Genomic DNA, 23,038 nt, shown 5'->3' with positions numbered 1-23,038 from the left:
GGGGTGAGGTCTCCTCAAAAGCTGAGTTGGCACATGTTGTTATTGGTTCACCCATTCAGAGATGGCAAGGTGAATTAATACCAACCCTAATGCATACCTGAGAGTTTTGCCAACATGCATGCTAAACACACAGGTATCCTGAGAATTACCATGACAATATTTTTCACAATGAGAAAACCTACTCATAAAGTCATAGATTTGGAAGGGGGCCTCATGGACCATCAAGTCCAGCCCTCTGTTAAATAAAGAATCACCACAGTGGTCCCCAAACTGTGCCCTTTAAGACATTTTGGACCAGCTCCCAGAATCTCAGACTATTGGCCAATATGGCTGAGGCTTCTGGGAGCTGAAGTCCAAACTCTCTTAAAGGGCACAGTTGGGGACCACTGAGTTAGAGAATGGCTAGCAGGTAGCAGCCAAGCCTCTCTCTAAAGACATGCAGACGAGATTCCACCACTTCTCTAGGCAATTGGTTTCTTTGTCAAACTGCTCTTACTGCAATGTTCAGTCGAAATCTACTTTCCTGTAACTTCAAACCATTAGACCTGGTCCTATCCTCTGGGGCAGCAGAGAATAGGCCTGCTCCTCCTGCCTATGACAGCCCTTGAGGTACCGTATTTTCCGGCGTATAAGACAACTTCTTATATGCCGGTTTCTGACCCCAGAAACAGGCGATTGGTGTATCCATCTCTCTGTCTCTGGGGTCCTTGTAGTTCCTTTCCCAGAAGGCACCACAGCTGGGCTCTCTCTTGCCGCCATTGCTGCTGCAAAAGGTGGCGGAGAAGCAGCTCCAAAGCCGATCGGGCCGAGGGAAACAGGGAAAGAGCCGGCCCCTTCTTCCTCGCCCTCGCCACCTCCAGCGGCTTCTGCTCCTCCAGCGGCTTCCGCGGCGGACTTCTAACATGCCACGGAAGCCACTGGAGGAGTGGAGTATCCCGGGAGGCGGTGGCAAGGGCGAGGAAGAAGGGGCCGGCTCTTTCCCTGGGCCCGATCGGCTCTGGAGCCGCTTCTCCGCTGCCTTTTGCAGTAGCAATGATGGCGAGAGAGAGCTCGGCCGCGGTACCTGGCTTCCAGGCCTCCACAGAGGCCCCCCTCCAAGCCAGCGCGAGACCACCTTACTTCAGCCCATAGGAGGCCAGGGACGCTGCCGGCCTGCAACTTGGGGGTCGTCTTATACCCCCAGTCGCCTTATACGCCGGAAAATACGGTATTTTAAGGAGTGTGATCATGTCATCCCTCAGTCTTCTCTTCACTAAGCTGAATATGCCCAGCTCCTTCAAACTTTACTCACATGTTTTGTTCTCTACACCTCTTATCATCCTCCTTGTCTTTCTCTGAACTCACTCCAACATGTCTATACCCTTCTTAAAAAGAGACACCCAGAAGTGAACATAGTACTCCAGATGAGGCCTGAGCAGTGCAGAATATAGTGGGACTATTTCTTCCCTCCACTTGGAAACAATGCTTCTATTAATGGAAGCTAAAACAGCATTCACCTTCTTTGCTGCACAATCACATTGTTGGCTCATGTTTGTATTATATCAAAAACCATCAAAAGGTCCTGCTTGCATGTAGTACTGCAGAGCCATATATTCCCCCATCCTATACCTGTGCTTTTGGTTTTTGTGGCCTAAATGCAGAATGTTGCATTTGTCTCAACTGAATTTAATTTTATTAATATCTGCCAAATTTACCAGAGGAAGTAGGCCAGGGCCAGGTCACTGGAGAATAGCAGAAAGAACAACAAGGCCATACTGGGCATTTGCCCTAGCTCTGCAGTCTAATCTATAGGGATGAATAAACACAGATGGCTGAGACCATGTTACAGCTTTTAAAAATTCAGGTAAAGATATACCAGAGTAGAGCAATAGAGGAAGGCACAGCTCTAGTACTGTGTGCCTTAAGACCAATAGGAATAGGCTGTTGAGCAATCCCATAGAAGAGCAATATAGTTTTTACCACTCACTTTGACAGCCATTAAGAAAACATCTGCTATCCTTGTTTGGGTCCTCCATAACAAGCAAACAAACAAACAAACAATCTGAACATTGGAAAGTAACTGTACATTGAACACTGAAGGCTAATAATGATCAGTGGATGTCTAAACGATGGCATGCCCTTTCTAGAAGTGATGACTAGAGACTAGAACCCGGAACAATGGATGCAAGCTACAAGAAAAGAGATTCCACCTCAACATTAGGAGGAATGTCCTGACAGTAAGGGCTGTTCGACAGTGGAACACACTCCCTTGGAGTGTAGTGGAATCTCCTCCTTTGGAGGTCTTCAAACAAAGGCTGGATGGCCATCTGTCAGGTATGCTTTGATTGAGATTTCCTGCATGGCAGGGGGTTGGACTGGATGGACCTTGGTCTCTTCCAACTCTATTATTCTATGATTCTATGGCGGGGTACAGACCGCCCCCAAAGGGCGGTCTGCCAGCACCTTGTTTTGCTGTGCGAGCCTTCTGCAGAATTTAGGGTTCAGACTCCTCCCAGCAGTGACTTCCAGAATGCAATAGCTCAAAGTCTAAGTTTAGATCTCACCAAAGCACATGGAGAAGAAACCAGCCTTTTCCTCCTTGAAGGAAATGAACTAGATTCCCTCTGCCAGCCTTCTGTAGAATTTAGGGTTCAGACTCCTCCCAGCAGTGACTCCCAGAATGCAACAGCTCAAAGTCAAAAGCTTCTGTGTCAAGGAGGCAGTAAAATAGTAACTGAACCAAAACCGAGACCTTGATGGACTGTAGCACTGCCTCAATGACTGTGTACACTTAGAATCATAGAGGTGGAAGAGACCACAAGGGTCATCCAGTTCAACCCCCTTGTAGCCACCATAGCTGGCAGGAGGTTGTACTAAAGGGTTAAACTTGAACTTCCTCATTGTCAACTGCATTTTGTAGATGTGCTCCAACCTGGAGTTGGTCTTGAAACAGGATGGCATTGTTGAAGGGAAGGAATTCAATTGCTGCAAAGGCTTAATATGACAGGCCCACCTATCAATGGAGAGTGACAACACCAGCCATAGCCTTTCCCCCACAGTCAGCAACATGTTTAGAGATCATAATTTGATGACCTGGCAACCTCTGAGCCTCGAACTGTAAGGGAGAAGCCACTCTATGGTCCTCATCACCATGCTTGGCCAAGAATGGAGTCATTTTCGCCCAGAGAAGATGGCTTTAAGCACCAATGCATGCCAGATAGTTTGAAATCTTGGAGAGCATCCAAAGAGTAGAACTTTCTCCCCACGGTATTGAGTTTCTTGCCCTCCTTATCTGCCAGAGTGAAGACAGCATGAAGCCTTGGACTGGGCAGCATCAACAAAATCAGAAAAGCTAAAGTGCAGAATGAGCTCAGGATTGCTAGAGAGGTTAAGAACAACTTAATCAACCATACTGCATAAAAACTACGGCTTGCTCAATGTTGACAGGAGGGAAGATTTGTCAACCACAACTCCCGAATCACTTGAGCAAGGTATAGACCATTTTGAATACCGGATCCTTGATGGGGGTCTGCTCTTGCAGGGATTTATCCATCCAAAGCATGTATCTGATGAATGCTTTGATGAAAGCTTGATGGCATTGTCAGAGATGAGGGAACTGTAGCATCTACCTGAACAGGAGGTGATTTATTGGCAGGAATCACATTTAAGTCCAAATCAGATCCTGATCCAGAGGCAGAGGTGGTAAAAAGGATCTGCATGGTCTGATAGGTTGATTGCAACAGAAGAAACAGGTTTCTCTCTGATCTTCATAGCTGTTTCCTGTGTTTGCTCATGGCGAGTGGAAAGCTGTGCTACTTTGGAGGTCTTCGTAGCAGACTGATCCACTGATGAATGGCTTTGTTGCACTGCTGGCCTAACGATATACTGAGAGCACTTTGGATGGTGTCGACACTTGGATGGTTAGACCTACAATGCAGCCTATACTGAGCAGACCTGCTATCCACTGAAGAATAGCTGCTACCTGAATAACAAGAATCTTCAGAGGGAGATTGATAAACATAATATCCCTGGTGTCAAGAATAAACCAGCACGGGGGATGATGTCTATGTTGATTAAATATTGGAGAAACAGACCCTCTCTCTTTGATGTTGAAGGCTTCCAAGGAGGTTCATGAGAGGTCAAGACCTGCTCATACAGAAAAGCCTTGAGATGATGCTCTCTATTTCATCAATTGCCCATCTCAACCAAGGATCTTTGCGCCACATTCAACACATTTCTTAAAAGAAGCCAGCAATACCAAGACAGCCCAAAGGGCTAGCGTGGCCAACAGCCAATGCCAACAAAGCAATCCAACAAAACCTCCTGGAACTGAAGTTCTATAAACTGAAGCGAAAGCTGTTACTATTGAAACTGCTGCAGTAGCAGACAAAAAGGAACTGGCAGTTTCACCAGGAGGCCCCTTATATAGGGCTGGTGGAGCTGAGCGGCGCTACTACAAACATTCTATTTAGAATGTTTGTAGAATGCTCTAGACAGGCTCTGTGCTGGTGCAGGATAACCCAGTTGTGTGAGGCACAGAGACCACAAAAAAGAAAGACAATATACAGTTGGCCTTCCACATTTGCAGCTTTGAGTTTTGCAGATTTGATTAGTTGAAGTTTTGATTCATATGGTGCTCTCCAGGAATCTCTAGGTCCTCCAGCGCACCTCTGCCAGAGGTTGACCACAGAGTTGTGCTGGAGAAAAACACTTCTCTAGGCCAGTGGTTCCCAAACTATGTCCTTTAAGAGATTTTGGCCAACAGTCTGGGATTCTGGGAGCTGAAGTCCAAAGTCCAAGATTTTGGGGACCACTGCTCTAGGCATTTGTAGGTCCTCCAGCATGATTCTATGATCAACCTCTGGCAGATGTTGACCACAGAGTTGAACTGAAGGACCTGGAGATTCCTAGAGAGCTATTCTCTTAGGTAAAAGAACAGTGTTTTTTATTTGCATTTTTCCTCACTCCTGGGGGCCCCTCACCCGTAACTCCAGCAAATGTAAAGGGAACACTATAGTAATGGTTAGAGTGCAAAACCTGATATAGGGAGACCCTAATTCAAATACATCAGATAAAGAAGCTTATTTAGTGAACTTTGGTATCAGTAAGATGTAGAAGAGTAAACAGAAAACCCAGAGTTAAGTCTCAACTTTGCCATAAGGTTGTCGAGCAACACAGCCAGAATATTCTGCTATTAGGCAGAGAGGTACAGCTCCAGGAGCAGTAAACTGTCCTATGCCCACCTTCGGGGGGGGGGGTACTCTGTCATTGCTGCCTGGCCTTTCTCTATACTTTGTTGTTGTTCCCACTGCCTCACACCTTTCTTCTTGGTCCTAGAATCAAATAGCTGGAAGAGACCATCCAGTCCAACCCCCTGCCATGCAGGAACTCTCAATCAAAGCATCCCCAACAGATGGTCATCCAGCCTCAGTTTAAAGACATTTAAGGAAGGAGACTCCACTACACTCTGACGGAGTATGTTCCACTGTTGAACAGCCCTTAATGTCAGGAAGTTCCTTCTAATGTTGAGGTGGAATCTCTTTTCCTGGAGCTTGCATCCATTGTTCCGGGTCCTGTTCTCTGGGGCAGCAGAAAACAAGCTTGTTCCCTCCTCAATGTGACATCCCTTCAAATATTTAAACAGGGCTATCATATTACCTCTTAACCTTCTCTTCTCCAGACTAAACATATCAAGTTCTCTAAGTCATTCCTCATAGGGCATGGTTTCAAGACCGTTCACCATTTTAGTCACCCTCTTTTGGACATGCTCCAGTTTCTCAACATCCTTTTAGAATTGTGGTGCTCAGAATTGGACACAGTATTCCAGGTGAGGCCAGAGCAAACCAGAATAGAGTGGCATTGGCCCTGGACAATTTTAGCACGTAACGAATACATGCTAGGGTTGCCTCATGGTGTTGCTTACAGACACCCTGCAACCCTAGCACGTATTTCGTACGTCAAAATGGCGGTGCCCTGTACACATAGGCGCCGCCATTTTGATGCAACGGACACTTAGCGTTTGCACGTCGCGGCCCACTTGTGACATTGTGAGTGCACCACTGGCTCACTCGGGCATCACAATCACGCCAGAAAAATAACCTGCTTTTGCGGGTTCTTTTTGCTGCGCGAGGGAGCCGCGCAGTTTGTCCTCTGTGGCTCCCTTGCGCAGCAAAACAAGGCGCCAGCAGACCGCCCTCTTTGGGCAGTCTGTACCCTGCCAATATTATTTGCCTTGATCTAGACACTATACTTCTATTGATGCAGCCTAAAATCGCATTGCTCCTTTTAGCTTCCGCATCTCACTGTTGACTCATGTTCAACTTGTGGTCTACTAGGACTCCTAGATCCCTTTCACATGTAGTCTCGTTCAGCCAGGTGTCCCCCATCCTATAACTATGCATTTCAATTTTTTGCCCTAAGTACAGTACCTTACATTTCTCTGTGTTGAAATTCATTTTGTTAGTTTTGGCCTACCTTTCTTATCTATTGAGGTCATTTTGTATTTTGAACATGTCATCTGGGGTATTAGCTACTCCTCCTAATTTGGTGTCAACTGCAAATTTGATAAGTATTCCCCCAATTCTTTCATCCAAGTCATTGATAAAGATGTTGAATAGCACTGGGCCCAGGACAGAGCCCTGTGGCACCCCACTGGTCACTTCTCTCCAGGATGAAAAGGCGCCATTGTTGAGCACCCTTTGGGTTCGGCCACTCAACCAATTACAAATCCACGTAACAGTTACTTTGTCTAGCCCACAATTTACAAGCATGTTTGCAAGAATGTCATGGGGAATCTTGTCAAAGGCCTTACTGAAATCAAGATATGCTATATCCAAAGCCCTCTCCATTGACGCCCCCTTGTCGTGGGGGAGTGGCTTGCGTACCCGCTCCTAACCGCAACCCCTGGTATACTGAATATCTCAGGAGAATGAAGTTGGAGAACGACTTGAGAGTGACTGGCAAAGATCTCGACTCATACCTGACAGGACACGCCATATGATTTATCTTAAATCCTATGGTGTGGCGATAGATGCAGCTAAGAAGTCTTTCTATTCTGCATCTATTGTGTTTACGAAGTCTCGTCCAGCAGGGCTATTCAGGGTGGTTAGGGATTTAACTCAACTACCCCCCACCCTGAATCCTTTGCTAGAATCTACAACAGCCTGCTGTGATGCTTTTAATAATCACTTCGCAGACAAAATCTCTCAGATAGGAGCTGACTTGGATGCTGGCTTTGAAACTGAGTCGTTAGGAGAGGTATCCAGCGTCTCCGCCTATACTGTTATTCTGGATCAATTTGAGTTTGTCAGTACCAAGGATGTGGACAAGCTTCTTGGTTGTGTGAAAAAGACGACTTGCTCTCTCGACCCTTGCCCGTCTTGGCTGGCCATCCAGGGGGGTGATGCCATTAGGTTACTATTAAAGAACATAATCAATGCATCTTTTAGGGAAGGCTATCTTCCATCTTGCCTTAAGCAGGCAGTGGTTAAACCACTTCTAAAGAAGCCTACCCTTGACCCCCTGGACAGAAATAATTATAGGCCTGTTTCATTGTTACCATTTTTGGGAAAGGTAATTGAAAGAGCAGTCGCCATTCAACTCCAAGCAATCTTGGATGAAACAGATTATCTAGATCCATTTCAAACCGGTTTTAGGGCAGGCTACGGAGTTGAGACGGCCTTGGTTGCCTTAGTCGACGATCTCCGTCTGGGCACCAACAGGGGAAGTGTGACCCTGCTGATGCTCTTCAGCGGCCTTCGATACCATCGACCATGGAATCCTTCTGGAACGCCTGAGAGAGCTGGGAATCGACGGCTCTGCTTTGCAGTGGTTCCGGTCCTACCTCTCGGGTAGATTCCAGATGGTGTCGCTTGGGGACAGTTATTCCGCCAAGAGGGAGCTCCGGTCGGGCGTCCCTCAAGGCGCGATTCTGTCCCCAATGCTGTTCAACATTTACATGAAGCTGCTGGGAGAGATCATCCGGAGACATGAGGCGGGGTGTTATCAGTACGCTGATGACACCCAAATATATTTCTCTATGTCTCCGACTGATGCAGTGACTAAGGAAGGCATCTCTCCTCTGAATGCCTGTCTTGAATTGGTAATGGACTGGATGAGGGAAAACAAACTCAAGTTGAATCCAGGTAAGATGGAGGTACTAGTAATAGGGACTCCCAATCCAGGAATGGAGTTATGTCAGCCAGTTCTGGATGGGGTCACACTTCCCCTGAAGGACTCTGTCCGCAGTTTGGGGGTGCTCCTAGACTCGTCTCTCCATCTGATGACTCAGGTGGATGCGACGGTCAGGAGCACTTGCTTTCAGCTTCGGCTGATACGTCAACTGCGCCCCTTCCTGGAGCGGGTAGACCTTGAAACAGTAGTACATGCACTGGTAACCTCTCGGCTCGACTTTTGTAATGCGCTCTATATGGGGCCACCTCTGTGTCAAGTTCGGAAACTTCAACTGATACAGAATATGGCAGCCAGGCTGGTTACTGGCACATCTAGATTTGCCCACATTACACCAGTTTTAATATCCCTTCACTGACTGCCTCTTAGTTTCCGGGCAAGATACAAAGTGTTGGTTTTAACCTTTAAAGCCCTACATGGCTTGGGTCCTGACTTCTTGCGGGAGCGCCTTCTCCCATATCAACCTCCCCGCACTCTTCGTTCTGCTGGGAAAAATCTGCTTCAACTAAGGAGGACTAGACCTTCGGCAGTGACCCAGCACTCCTTTTAAGCAGTTGTTCCTAGACTCTGGAACGACCTGCCGGACGAGATCCGTCAGATTACCACCTTGGAAACCTTTAAGAAGGCTATTAAGACAGATCTCTTCCGGCAGGCCTTTCCAGACTAGGTCCACCTCTATTCCCCCCCCCCCTCCACTTCTCTCCCCTTTTCTCCATCTCTTTTTCCATCCTATCTGGTCCCCGCTATACATTTCTTTTTTACAAATCCTCCATTGATTTTAACTGTGATTTTAAACGACTGTTTTAATATCTTTCTGGTTTAATCTCTCTTTAGTATTACTGTGTTTTTATACTGGGTGGGGGAGGGATAGGGGTTTTAGAATTTTAACTGTATCCTCTTTTATTGTTGTAATCCACTTGGATTCCAAGTGATTAAGCAGAATATAAATAATAATATTTATTATTATTATTATTATTATTATTATTATTATTATTATTACCCTAATGAAATTGTGAGCTATGCTGGCGGTGGTATAATAGCCACCAGTAGGGCCTCCCATGCCAGACAGGTCACAACTTAAGGGCCCGACCAAGAGCGCCAAAGGGCAGGATGGGCTCTCTAGCCTTATGGCAACCATCCTAGGAGAAGGAAAACTCTAATCCCAAACCCGAGCAGATGGTGTTCGTCTAACTCTGTAAGGTCAACCATCTAAGAGAAGGAAACTCTAATCAAACCTACGACCCGAGGACCTCACTGCCACTGTCCATGCTTGTCAAGGCCTCAGCAGACGAACCTCCGGTTTAAAGGGTGAAGCCAGTTCTGTGCACGCTGCACTACACCAGAAAAATCCATTGCACAGGCTCGAAGGATACATCCAACTTCCGAAAAAGCCCTGTAGCGATAGGTGAGGGATGAAACGGCAGGTGTAAAGATGCACTGGAAGCCGCAGACCCAACCCTGCATGCAGGCAGTTCAGGACTTTGGTTGCTTGAGACTGACCCGGGGAATGACAGTCTTGTTCGGCAGCATCCTGAATGATCAAGCAGCCTTTTTTTAAGGAGAGCCCTGCTTGCTCCATATGGAGAGGGGCCTAGAAAAAGTGGCCTAATGAAAGCTCATCCCCATCTACCCGGTTGGCTAGCCGCGGCCAACGGACATCTTCTGATGCGGTCAAACAAAGACAAAGAAACAAAGGCACACACCAGCCTCCAAAGGTGCAAATAGACTAATGCTTGCATGCTGGAACATCAGAACCATGCAAGATTCTGCAGATAGTGGACATCCTGAGCGTCATTCTTCTCTAATAGTCCATGAACTGTCACGACTTAACATTGACATAGCTGATCTTAGTGAAGTTCATCTCCATGAGGAAGGCAGCCTTAAAGAACACGGTGCTGGCTACACACTCTATTGGTCTGGCAAACCCAAAACTGAAAAACATCTTTCAGGTGTAGGCTTTATGATCAAAAACTCCATTGCCTCCAAACTCAAAACCTTGCCAACAGGACACTCTGATCGCATTATCTCCTTATGCCTCCAACATGTTGTTCTCTTCAGTATATATGCCCCAACTATGCAAGCCAACCCTGTGGAGAAAGATAAATTCTACTCAGACCTACGCCACCATATATAAACAGTCCCTGCAGAAGACAAAATCATTATCCTTGGTCACTTCAACGCCAGAGTAGGAAAGAACTTCGAAGCCTGGAAAGGTGTTTTAGGAAAGCATGGTGTTGGAAACTGTAATGATAACGGGCGCCTCCTGCTAGAGTTTTGTGCAGAACAGCAGTTGACTATTACAATTACTATTTTTCAGCAGAAAGATAGCTTGAAGACAACCTGGATGCATCCCCAATCCAAACACTGGCACCTGATTGACTATATCCTAGTACGCCAGAGAAATATTTGCGATGTCCGTCATACCCGAGTGATGCCCAGTGCAGAATGTCAAACAGATCATCGCCTCGTAAGATGTAAACTAAATATTCATTTTTAATTTAAACCTAAGAGGGATGGCATCCTAAAGAGGAGACTCCAAGTCAACAATCTTCAACAAGCTGCCACAAGAGACAACTTCCAGGCAAATTTGCAAACAAAACTTGAAGACCATCCTGTAGACTCTTCTCCTACAGCGCTTTGGCAACATATCAAAAACAGCATCCTGCAATCTGTGGAAGAATCCTTAGGATTCTCCTTCAAGAAAAATCAAGACTGGTTTGATGAAAACAACCAAGAGATCCGGGAGCTGTTGGCAAAGAAGAGAACTGCTCACCAGGCACACCTCACCCAGCCATCTTGCCATGTAAAAAAAGCAGCCTTTCGCCTTGCATGTAGTCAACTCCAACAAAAACTCCGAGACATTCAGAACAAGTGGTGGATCAATTTAGCAGAAAAGACACAACGTTGTGCAGATCTGGGTGATTCCAGAGGATTTCACAAAGCTCTTAAAGCAGTGTTTGGACCTACATATCAGGTCCAAAGCTCCCTATACACTGCAGATGGTCAAACACTAATCACAGATAAAGCTTCCATTTTGAACCGATGGGCTGAACATTTCCAAAGCCTCTTTAGTGCCAACTAAGTAGTCCAAGACTCAGCTATTCAACATATGACACAACAACCGATGAAAAATGAATTGGACATAGCACCCACTTTGGAAGAAATCCTTAAGGCCATACAGCAGATGAAAAATGGCAAGGCAGCCGGGATTGATGGAATTCCACCTGAAGCTTGGAAACATGGAGGTCACGTACTCCATGCTAATTTCCACGAGCTCCTTGTGAGTTGCTGGGAAAAAGGTGAACTGCCATCAGATCTCTGAGATGCAGTCATCATCACCCTGTATAAGAAAAAAGGAGCAAAATCTGCTTGCTCTAACTATCGAGGTATAACACTGTTCTCCATCGCTGGAAAAATCCTTGCAAGGATACTCCTGAACAGATTAGTTCCTGCTATTGCAAAACTTGTCCCTGAAAGCCAATGCGGCTTTAGAGCTAATAGGAGCACTACAGATATGGTATTTGCCCGTAGACAACTGCAAGAGAAATGTAGAGAACAGAACGAAGGACTTTATGTAACATTTGTCGACCTCACCAAAGCCCTCGACACTGTGAGTAGAAAAGGTCTGTGGCAGATCCTGGAACAACTAGGGTGCCCCCCCCCCCCCCAAATTCCTCAAAATAATTATCCTGCTACATGAAGGCCAGCAAGGTCAAGTCAGATATGGCGGCGCTCTCTCGGAGCCCTTTCTAATAACTAATGGTGTGAAACAAGGTTGTGTTCTCACTCCAACTCTTATTTACAATCTTCTTCAGCATGATGCTCTAAAGGGCTATGGCAGATCTCGAAGAAGAAGAAGACGGCATTTATATATGGTACCGTACTGATGGTAGCCTGTTTAACTTAAGCCGTCTGAGGGCTTGCACTAAGACTCTAAACTATCTAGTCCATGAGCTGCTTTTTGCTGACGATGCTGCCCTTGTTGCCCATACAGAAGCATCTCTGCAGCACCTAACATCTTGCTTTGCTACAGCTGCAGAGCTCTTTGGGCTGGAGGTCAGCCTGAAGAAAACAGTAGTTCTCTACCAGCCTGCATCTCAGGAAGAACACTACCATTCCCACATCACTGTTGGCAAATCTATGCTTAAGTCCGTCCAGCAGTTAACCTACTTGGGAAGCATCATCTCCTCAGATGCCAAGATTGATAAAGAGATCGACTAGCAAAGGCATATAGTGCATTTGGAAGGCTTCACAAAAGAGTCTGGAGTGACAAACATCTGAGGGAAAGCACAAAAATCAGTGTGTATAGAGCCATTGTACTGTCTATTCTCCTTTATGGGTCTGAAACATGGGTCACCTATCGCCAACACCTACGACTCCTCGAACGCTTTCATCAGCGCTGTTTACACACAATTCTAAATATACACTGGACCAACTATGTGACAAATGTTGCTGTCCTTGAGCAAGCACGGATCACCAGCAATGAGGCCATGCATTTGAGGACACAGCTGCGCTAGGCAGGACACGTTTCTAGGATGAAGGACCATCGCCTCCCAAAAATAGTATTCAAAGGTGAACTCGCCACGGGTCAGCATAAGAGGGGCACCCCAAAGAAGATACAAGGACTCCCTGAAACAACATCTCAGGCTTGGCCAAACTGATCACCAACAATGATCTGCCCTGGCCTCGCATCGGGAGGCATGGAGACGCACTATCCACGATGCTGCAGCTTTTTTCGAAAGCTCACGCCAAACGAGTCTCGAAGAGAAACGACAACGCAGAAATAACCACAACCCGGAAACATCACCCAAGGAGACATTCTGCTGTGCCTTCTGCAACCGGACTTGTTTATCTCGGATTGGCCTTTTTAGTCATCAACGCGCTTGTAGAAAGTGTGGAATGAGTCCTTCCTGAATCTTCGTTCACGAAGAAAAGCCAGAGATATCCACAGCATTCCTTTCATCTATCAAGCTGGTAATTTTTCAGATATGTCTGGCATGACTTGTTTCTCAGAAACCCATGTTGACTTTTTGTGATTATGGCATTGCCTTCTAAATATAAATAGACTCTCTGTTTAATGATCTGCTTTAGAATCTTTCCTGGTATTGATGTCATACTAACTGGTTGATAATTGTTGGGATCCTCTTTTTTCTCCCCTTTTTGAAAATGGGGACAACATTAGCCCACCTCTAGTCTGCTGGGACTTCTGTTATCCAGGAGTTCTCAAAGATTATTTCCAATGGCTCTGATATTACATTCACTAGTTCTTTTAATACCTTTGTATGTAATTCATCTGGTCCTGGAGAAGTTCCTTGGAGACTCCATTGAGGTTCCTTCCTTCTTTCTGTTCCATTTCTTTCTCTTTTTTCTTTCCCCGCCCCCGTGCCATCACTTGCTTCATCTCATGCTGCTATGAGCATACCCACCTATCTGCTGCAAAACAGTGCTACTTTATAGTGGATCCTGCTGCTTTATATGACTAAAACTAAAAGGTGATGTTTCATCTATGAAACAAATGGGGTTTTTTTTCAAAACAAGGTCTTGAAACTATGCCCTATGAAGAACGGCTTAAGAAGCAGCGTATGTTTAGCCTGGAAAACAGAAGGTTAAGAGGTTCTCTCACAGTCTCACTTACTTCAGAAGATTCTCATGAGGATATCTGAGAAATGGTAGGATATAAACATAATAAACAAACAAACAGGATTTCCACACTAATAATGTACTAGGAGACTAATGCTAGCACTTCTGCCTCTGGTCAATGCCCAAGACAAACCAGGTACACCAAAATCATTTAAATTGCCTTGATCCCCAGAACTGGAGACCTGCTGAGATATTGCAAGCCAAAGAAAAGCTGCCCCCAGAAATGATAAGAACAGTAGAAGCAAATCATTCATGTTTTGCTGCAAAATCTGAGCAGGATTCTTACTCTGAAGTACCATATTCTAGTTGCAAATATTTCAAAAAAACATTTATTCATGGAAAAACAGTATAAACAAAAATAGTCATAAGGGTACTTACTGTGCAAGTAATCTGCCAGATCCCCACCATTGCAGTACTAAAGCCAGGGAGGGAGGAAGAATAAGTCCAAAAATAAATCAGATTAATTTTTTATCTCTCTTTTATGTTAAGACACAGAGCAAGAAAAAATTCACTGAGAAGTCTGATTATGTCCTGTCTAAACAATTAAATTGCACAATTTAAGTAATTAAAAATCAAGGCAATAATAATAATAATAATAATAATAATAATAAAATTTATTTTTATCCCGCCCCTCTGTGCAACACAACTGGGGCGGATTACAAGATTAAAACATACAATTCCATCTCAGAATCCCACCCCCCTCTAAAATACAATTCAACAATTTACAATTTAGAACACAACTTAAAATAATAAGACAAAACAAATAAGATTGGCTACAGCTGAAATCGGGGTGAGCAGTTAGGCTTTTTTGGCGACTGGGTATCTATTCAGGGAAGGCCTGCCAGAAGAGATCCATCTTAACAGTCTTTTTAAAGCTGTTTAAGATGGTAATGTGATGGATCTCCTCCGGCAGGCCATTCCACAATCTGGGAGCAGTTGTCGAAAAGGTCCTCTGGGAAGTCGCAGACCATCTAGTTTTTATAGGTTGTAGCAAGTTTCTCCCAGAGAACCGAGTGCATGGGGTAGATTATACAAGTTATCCGTTTTACACTAATGTAGAGCATGGGGAAAAACAAGATGAACTTGATCTCTTAAGACAGCAAAAGAAATATGAGATAATGGACATTACTGAAACCTGGTGGGATGAGTTTCATGACTAGAATTTAGTAAGGGGGAAGGGGAATGAACTATTTCAGGGACCAAACAGAAAGGGAGTAGTAGTAGTAGTACTGTATATGTCAAGGATGTTTACGTGTGCAAACTCTTAATACTCTTGGATGTAGTTCATCTGGTTCTGGAGACTTATATTCATTTGCATTAACCAGGTATTCCTGTACTATCTCTTTGCTTATTCTGTGCTGAAATTCCCCTATTCTGTCCTCTGCTCCATTATCCTCAGGTTGAGTACCCTTTGCCTTTTCTGAGAAGACTGAAGCAAAGAAGATGTTGAGTAATTCTGCCTTTTCTCTGTCTTCTGTTAGCATTTTGCCATCTTCTTCACGCAGTGGCCCTACCATTTCTTTCTTCTTCCTTTTGCTGCGCACATATTCAAAAAAGCCCTTTTTGTTCTTCTTAACCTCTTTAACAAGCCAGAGTTCATTCTGGGCTTTAGCTTTTCTGACTTTATCCCTACACATGCTCGCTATTTTTTAAATTTCTCTTTGGTGATTTCCCCATTTCTTATATATGTTCCTTTTAAAACCTAGCTCAGCTGAAAGTTCCTTAGTCATCCATCCTGGTTTCTGGAGACACCTCCCATTTTTCTTCCTCACTGGAACTGTTTGAAACTGTGCCTTCAGTATCTTCCTTTTGAGAAACTCCCATCCATCTTGAACTCCCTTCTCTTTTAGTATTCCTGACCTTGGGATCACCCCTAGTGTTTCTCTAACTTTACTAAAATCAGCTCTCCTAAAGTCTAGAATGTGTGTCTGACTATGCCTGGCTTCTCCTTTCCACTGTATAACAAACTCCAGGAGAACATGCTCACTCGCACCCTAAGGATCCCACCACTTGCACTGCACTGACTAGGTCATCCCTGTTGGTTAGGATCAGACCCAAAACAGCTGATCCCCTTGTTGCCTCTTCCATCTTTTGTACAATGAAATTGTCTCCAAAGCAAGTGAAGAATTTGCTAGACCTTGAGGATTTGGCTGAGTTTGACTTCCTGCAAATATCAGGATAGCTGAAGTCACCCATCACTACAACATCTCTCCTTTCTGAATGTGTGGTCATCTGTTCTAGGAAGACAGAATAGCAGAAGTCTTCCAGCAAAAGCTAAGCATTTTGCTTTGGAAGGTTAGGCTGGCACACAAGATAACAACCTGGGCAGTTGATTGTTTACTACTTCTTTTCAAAGAAATTTTAAAACATTCTTAGCTAAATGGGCTTATTTTGTTCTTGTTGGATATAAGCATCTTTTTAAAGGATTCAAACTAGATGCACAGCTTTCTCCTATATTTTTAAAAAGGTTTCTATTCAGTTCACAAAATCTGTATCCCACCTTTCCAGACAATTCAAGAAATATATCTTCATTTTTTTGATCAACTCGTAAAAGTTCCTTTGGACCTCCCAATGTTTTGGCCTATAACTCCTATAAGCTCTTTGCAATGACTGCGTTAGCTGAAGCTAATGGGAGTGGGAAGCCAAAATCTTCTAAAAGGCTAAAAGTTTCCCATGCCTTCTTAGAACAAGCAGAAACCTTGGAAAATAAGGAACAAGATCACCTCCAAATATGCCATCCTCCTTTCTGCTCAGTAAATCTAGACTCTCTTATGGGACCATATTTCCTGTTCAGTAGAAGTATTGCCCATACCAATCAGCTCTAATAAAAAACACCCAACATATCTCAAGAGGTCACACATCCTCACCCAAGCTCTGAAGCGCAATAGAGAATCCTTAAATCACTTGCCATCTCTCAGTATAATCTACCTCACAAAAGCTGTTGTGAGAATAAAGGAGAGTGAGTAATGTTATGAGCACTCCTTGAAGGAAGGGTGGGATTCAAAAGTAGCCAAGAACCATGGCCATCTTGGTACAACAGTTTCGAGCTGTTATCAGTTGCTTACCTCCATCACCAAGTAAACAGAGTTGGCCAGTTCCTAAAAAGAAAGAGAGAGGAATTATTATTTTTTCCAGAGGTTTTGAAAGCAGTCAGTGAAAACCTCTGTCAAACAATTGAGAAAAGGGAAAGGTATATGTGGGGGGCTTAGAGGGAAGAGCACAGCAATGTTAGTTGTTGCAGACTGATGTTGAATCTCCTCATTCTCCACACATGGCTGCAGCACATAATCAGATTGTCCAGAAATGGATATATAGAATACTTTACGTATTTCACTGGAAGTATTTGGGAGCTAAGATTAAACTGTTAAGGGCTCAATAACCTGTGGATAATCAAAAAGCTACATTTCAGAGGCAGGCCATGGCAAAACCACCTCTGAGTATTCTTTGCCTAAGAAAACTCTATGGAATCATGAGTCGAATGGTTAAGTCTTTTAATAGAATGCCTGAGTCAGAATTTTTGTTGTGTACAGCTAGGAATATCTCTGAGCCAGATGGAAAGAGGTTACAGTGGCTTGACTGGGTTTAAAGGAAAGTGGGAAGGATTAAACAACCTCTACTCTTTTTGTCATTAAGTCTTTTCATTGTGTATGTCTGTGCCTTCACATCACTTAACCATTTCCAGATCAAGGTAGTCCTCCAAAATTTGCACCCACTGTTAGTGGAAAAGGAACATGTATGCTTCAGAGCTAAACAGGGTGGATGACAAGGGTAGGGTAAGAGTTGGAAGTAAAATAGTCTTGTGAAATGAGAAAACAGAAGTCAAGAAGCTACAAAATTGATATTTCCATTTCATCTCCCCTCCCCCGTGTACAAAATTCCAAATTATAAATACAAATATAATACAACATGTGAAGTTTTATTGGGTGACCTTGACTATGACTATTATTGCCATTATATTTGTATCATTCCCCCTGTTCAGGACTCAAGTCAAAACAAATACAGCAAAATTCACTTTATGCCAAAGTTAAACATGCAGGGCATGGGGAGATATAGCGGTAGAGGGTGGCATTGAAGCATAAGGGAAGGCAGGATCAGACTTAATACCTATCAGGCCTTCCACCCACCCTGCTAACCCAAGAGAACTGAGGGTCAGTCCAACTATACAGCAGACTCTTTCTATGCTCTTATGCAATGCCAGGTCAATTAAAAATAAGGCCCACATAATACATGATCTTTTAGAAGACAACAAACCCAACCTGGCTTGCATTACTGAAACCTGGCTGGGGGATGAGAACAATGCAGTCTGGGCCCAGGCCCTCCCAGCCAGGTACACCGTTAAAGAGCAGGTCAGAATCTGTGGGCGGGGGGGGGGGGGGGATCTACCTTTATCCTGACTAGGAAACCTATCCAGAAAACGGACCACAGCGAGTGTATATACCTGGCCCTGAAGGCTAGGGACAGTCTGGGGATCCTGTTGGTCTACCGTCCACCCCGTAGCCTCCCTGGCCGAGCTGACACAGCTGGTCTTGGAGCTGGTGTTGGAGTCTCCCAGACTTCTTGTTCTGGGGGACCTTAACATCCCCTTTGAGGCCGGCTCACAAGAACTAACAGGTGCAGCTCGGGACTTCATGGCTTCCATGACTGCTATGGGCCTCTCCCAATTAGTCTCAGGTCCGACTCATTGTGCAGGTAATACCCTCAATGTGGTCTTTAGTTTGGATCAGGAAAGTCCGTGGGCTGAGGTTCTTGGAACCTCGGCTCTGTCATGGACGGACCATTTCCTAGTTGAGATACGACTGAAGGTGACTATCCAACTACCCCCCAGGGGTGAAGGACCTATTAAAATGGTCCGCCCTTGAAGGCTGATGGAACCCAAAAGGTTCCAAGAAGCCCTATAGGGATATATGGTTGGAACTGATGGCGATTCTGTTGATGCCCTGACGGATATCTGGAACACCGACCTTAACAGGGCTATAGACAGCATCGCTCCCGAGCGTCCTTGGCGGCCCGCTTCCAATTGGAAAGTATGGTATACAGAAGATCTTCGGGAAATGAAGCAGGTCACGCAACAACTAGAGCGCTCCTGGAGGAGACATCAGCACCTATCCGACAAGACACTTCATCAGAGCCTCTTGAAGGCCTATGGGGTGGCAGTGGGTGCAGCAAAGAATTTGTTCTATGCTGCATGGATTGCATCTGCAGACTCTCGATGAACTCCGTCTGAGCGCCGACGGGGGAAATGTGGCCTTGCTGGTGCTCTTCGACATCTCAACGGCTTTTGATACCGTCGACCACAGTATCCTTCTGGAATGCCTGAGAGAGATGGGAATTGGAAGCACTGCACTTCAGTGGTTCTGTTCCTACCTCTCGGGCAGATTCCAGATGGTGCAGTTGGGGGACACTTGCTCCTCTAAGAGGGAACTGACATCTGGTGTCCCTCAGGGAGCTATTTTGTCCCCCACTTTGTTCAGCATTTACATGAAACCGCTGGGAGAGATCATCCGGAGACACGGGGCGCGGTGTTATCAGTACGCTGATGACACTCAAATATGTTTCTCTGTGTCTCCGACTGATGCAGTGACTAAGGATGGCGTCTCTCCTCTGAATGCCTGCCTGGAGTAGGTAATGGGCTGGATGAGGGAAAACAAACTCAGTCTGAATCCAGAGAAAACGGAAGTACTGGTGATAGGTTCCCCAGGCCTGGGGAAGGAAATTTGTCCACCTGTCCTGAATGGAGTCACACTTCCCCTGAAGGACGAAGTTCGCAGTTTAGGAGTACTTCTGGATTCGTCCCTGCAGTTGACATCTCAAGTAGATGCAACGTCCAGAAGTGCTTGCTATCAACTTTGGTTGATACGCCAACTGCGACCCTACCTGGGCCAAAGGGACCTTGAAACAGTGGTACATGCTCTGGTAACCTCTCGTCTAGATTTCTGTAATGCGCTCTACATGGGGCTACCCTTGTACCAAGCCCGGAAGCTTCAGTTAGTACAAAATATGGCAGCCAGACTGGTCACCGGTACATCTAGGTTTGACCATATAACACCTATTTTAAAAGATCTTCACTGGCTGCCTATTCGCTTCTGAGCGCAATACAAGGTGTTGGTTATTACCTATAAAGCCCTACATGGCTTGGGCCCAAGTTACTTGAGGGACCGCATCTCCCCATATAATCTGCCCCGCACACTCAGAACATCCGGGGAGAATCTTATGGAAATTCCACCTTCCAAATATATTTCTACATCCCAGATGGCCTTTTCAATGGTGGCCCCGCGAATCTGGGAAAGCCTTTCCGAGGAGCTCCGTTTGACGACCCCCCTAGAAACATTTAAAAAAAGGCTTAAAACCTTCCTTTTTTGTCAAGCCTTCCCCCCTGATAAATAAAGTTGTGTATGTTGATGCAACTGATTCCCTGCCTTACCTTACTGTATGACTGTGTTTTAAATTTTGTATAATTGGTTTTTATCTAGAGATGTTTTGTAATGGTTTATTATGGTTGTAATGGTTTTCTACAGCTGTAAACCGCTTTGATCTGTGGAAAAGCAGTATACGAATAAATGTTTTTATTATTATTATTAAACGGAACCTGTATAAGACATGGGAAAATGGGGAAATCACCAAAGGGGAATTCAAACAAATAGCGAGCACGTATAGGAGTAAAGTCAGAAAAGCTAAAGCCCAGAATGAACTCAAGCTTGCTACAGAGGTTAAGAATAACAAAAAGGGATTTTCTGGGTATGTCCACAGCAAAAGGAAGAAGAAGGAAATGGTAGGGCGACTGCGTGGAGAAGATGGCAAAATGCTAACAGAAGACAGAGAAAAGGCAGAATTACTCAACATCTTCTTTGCCTCAGTGTTCTCAGAAAAGGCAAAGGCTGCTCAACTTGAGGATAATGGAGCAGAGGACAGAATAGGGGAATTTCAGCACAGAATAAGCAAAGAGATAGTACAGGAATACCTGGTTAATTCAAATGAATATAAGTCTCCAGAACTTATATGGAATAGCGGTATAGAAATAAAAATCTTTTATTATTATTGTTATTGTTATTGTTGTTGTTAATCTAAATGAATTTAAGTCTCCAGGACCAGATGAACTGCATTCAAGGGTATTAAAAGAATGAGCAAATGTAATATCTTTGAAAACTCCTGGAGAACAGGAGAAGTCCCAGCAGACTGGATGAGGGCAAACGTTGTCCCCATCTTTAAAAAGGGGGGAAAAGAGGATCCCAACAATTATCATCCAGTTAGTCTGACATCAGTACCAGGAAAGATTCTAGAGCAGATCATTAAACAGAGAGTCTGTGAACATCTTAGAAAGCAATGTCACAATCACAAAAAGTCAACACGCGTTTCAGAGAATGAAGTCATGCCAGACAAACCTGATCTCTTTTTTTGATAAAATTACCAGCTTGGATTTGTAATTGGTTGACTGGCCGAACCCAAAGGGTGCTCAACAATGGCTACTTTTCATCCTGGAGAGAAGTGATCAGTGGGGTCTCACAGGGCTCTGTCCTGGGCCCAGTGCTATTCAGCATCTTTATCAATGACTTGGAGGACAAAATTGGGGGCATGCTTATCAAATTTGCAGTGACACAAAACTAGGGAGAGTAGCTAATACTTCAGAGGACAGGATCAAAATTCAAAATGACCTTAATAGTTTTGAAAGCTGGACCAAAGCTAACAAAATGGAATTCAACACGGAGAAATGTAAGGTACTGCAATTAGGGCACAGATATAGGATGGGAGACACCTGGCTGAATGAGACTATGTGTGAAAGGAATCTGGGAGTCCAAGTAGACCACAAGTTGAACATGAGTCAACAGTGCGACGCGGCAGCTAAAAAGGCCAATGCAATTTTAAGCTGCATCAATAAAAGTATAGTGTCTAGATCAGGGGAAGTAATAGTGCCACTATATTCTGCTCTTGTCAGGCCCTACCTGGAATATTGTGTCCAGTTCTGGGCACAATAATTCAAAAAGGATGTGGAGAAACTGGAGCATGTCCAAAGGAGAGCAACTAAAATGGTGAAGGGTCTGGAAGCCATGCCCTACGAGAAACGACTTAGAGAGCTGGGGATGTTTAGCCTGGAGAAGAGAAGGTTAAGAGGTGATATGATAGCCCTGTTTAAATATTTGAACGGCTGTCATATGGAGGAGGGAGCAAGCTTGTTTTCTGCTGCTCCGGAGACTAGGACCCGGAACAATGGATGCTAGCTACAGGGAAAGAGATTCCACCTCAGCATTAGGAAGAACTTCCTGACAGTAAGGACTGTTCAACAGTGGAACAAACTCCCTCGGAGTGTAGTGGAGTCTGCTTCCTTGGAGGTCTTTAAACAGGCTGGATGGCCATCTATCAGGGATGCTTTGGCAGGGGGTTTGGACTGGATGACCTTTGTGGTCTCTTCCAACTCTATTATTCTATGATTCTAGGTAGGTAAAGTGGAATAAGAGAACTATAAGAGTGTAGTGTGGTAATCTAATTAATTAATTCAGTGGAGCCATTCGGAATATCTGTACATAGGTTTTGAAACACATGGTACCTGTCTCATTCAGTCACATTTTAAAATCATATTTGCATGGGTGAGTGAATGCCTGAGTGAGCTGCAAGGCATCAGGATTGCAATAATGGCCTTGTTATGGCTAGCCAGAGACAGGAAATGTTGCTTCAATGTTGGGGGAAAACAAGCTAGACTTGTTTTCCTTATCACAGCCTTAGCTTAGTGGGAAGAGCACCTTCTTTGCATATAGACGTTCCTAGCTCTAGTCCCAGGGACCTCACTTTAAAACAGTCAAGAGAGACTTTGGAGGGCTCAAGGATCAAATTTCCTACCCCCTGTTCCCACCAGGAGCTACACTAGACCGAGTAAAATGCTAAACGAAAACAAAATCTAGAAATTTGGATTTTTGGAAGTGGAGTTTTTATTTATTTATTTATTTTTATGCCACCTTTCTCCCAGAAAGGGACCCAAGGTGGCTCACAAAATAAAAACATTTTAAAAAACTTTACAGTAAAAATTTAATTGAGCTTGGGGAGGGGCTGCAACTAATTTATATGCAAAATTGCTACCCCTGGAGGCTTCCAGGAGCAGAGAAGACACTTGGGGGACATAGGAATGCCCACTACTGTTTTGAAGGTCAGATGATGGAGAAGATCTTTCTCTGCCTGAAACCCTGAAGATTTACAGACAACTCAAGTACTGGGCTAGGTGATCCGGTATGAGGCAGCTTAC

At 44.6% G+C, this 23,038-nt stretch overlaps 1 protein-coding gene across 2 annotated transcripts in view; it reads right to left on the bottom strand.

Annotated features, from left to right (window-relative positions):
• Positions 1 to 23,038, bottom strand: part of LOC149289960 (serine/threonine-protein kinase ULK1-like) — a 126,393-nt gene that overhangs the window by 85,163 nt on the left and 18,192 nt on the right. For both annotated transcript variants that reach the window (XM_089489682.1, XM_089489683.1), the window contains exons 4-5: positions 16,875 to 16,907; positions 14,188 to 14,224 (exon numbers count right to left, since the gene is read on the bottom strand). In XM_089489682.1, the coding sequence (XP_089345808.1) occupies positions 14,188 to 14,224; positions 16,875 to 16,907 (70 nt within the window). The remainder of the gene's footprint in view (positions 1 to 14,187; positions 14,225 to 16,874; positions 16,908 to 23,038) is intronic.

The sequence above is a fragment of the Sceloporus occidentalis genome, unplaced genomic scaffold (assembly GCF_023333645.1).
Source record: "Sceloporus occidentalis isolate IW3139 unplaced genomic scaffold, rSceOcc1.0.p SCAF_41, whole genome shotgun sequence".
NCBI lineage: Eukaryota > Metazoa > Chordata > Lepidosauria > Squamata > Phrynosomatidae > Sceloporus > Sceloporus occidentalis.
Note: the sequence above shows the minus strand (reverse complement) of the source record. Positions and strands in the feature narration are given on the sequence as shown.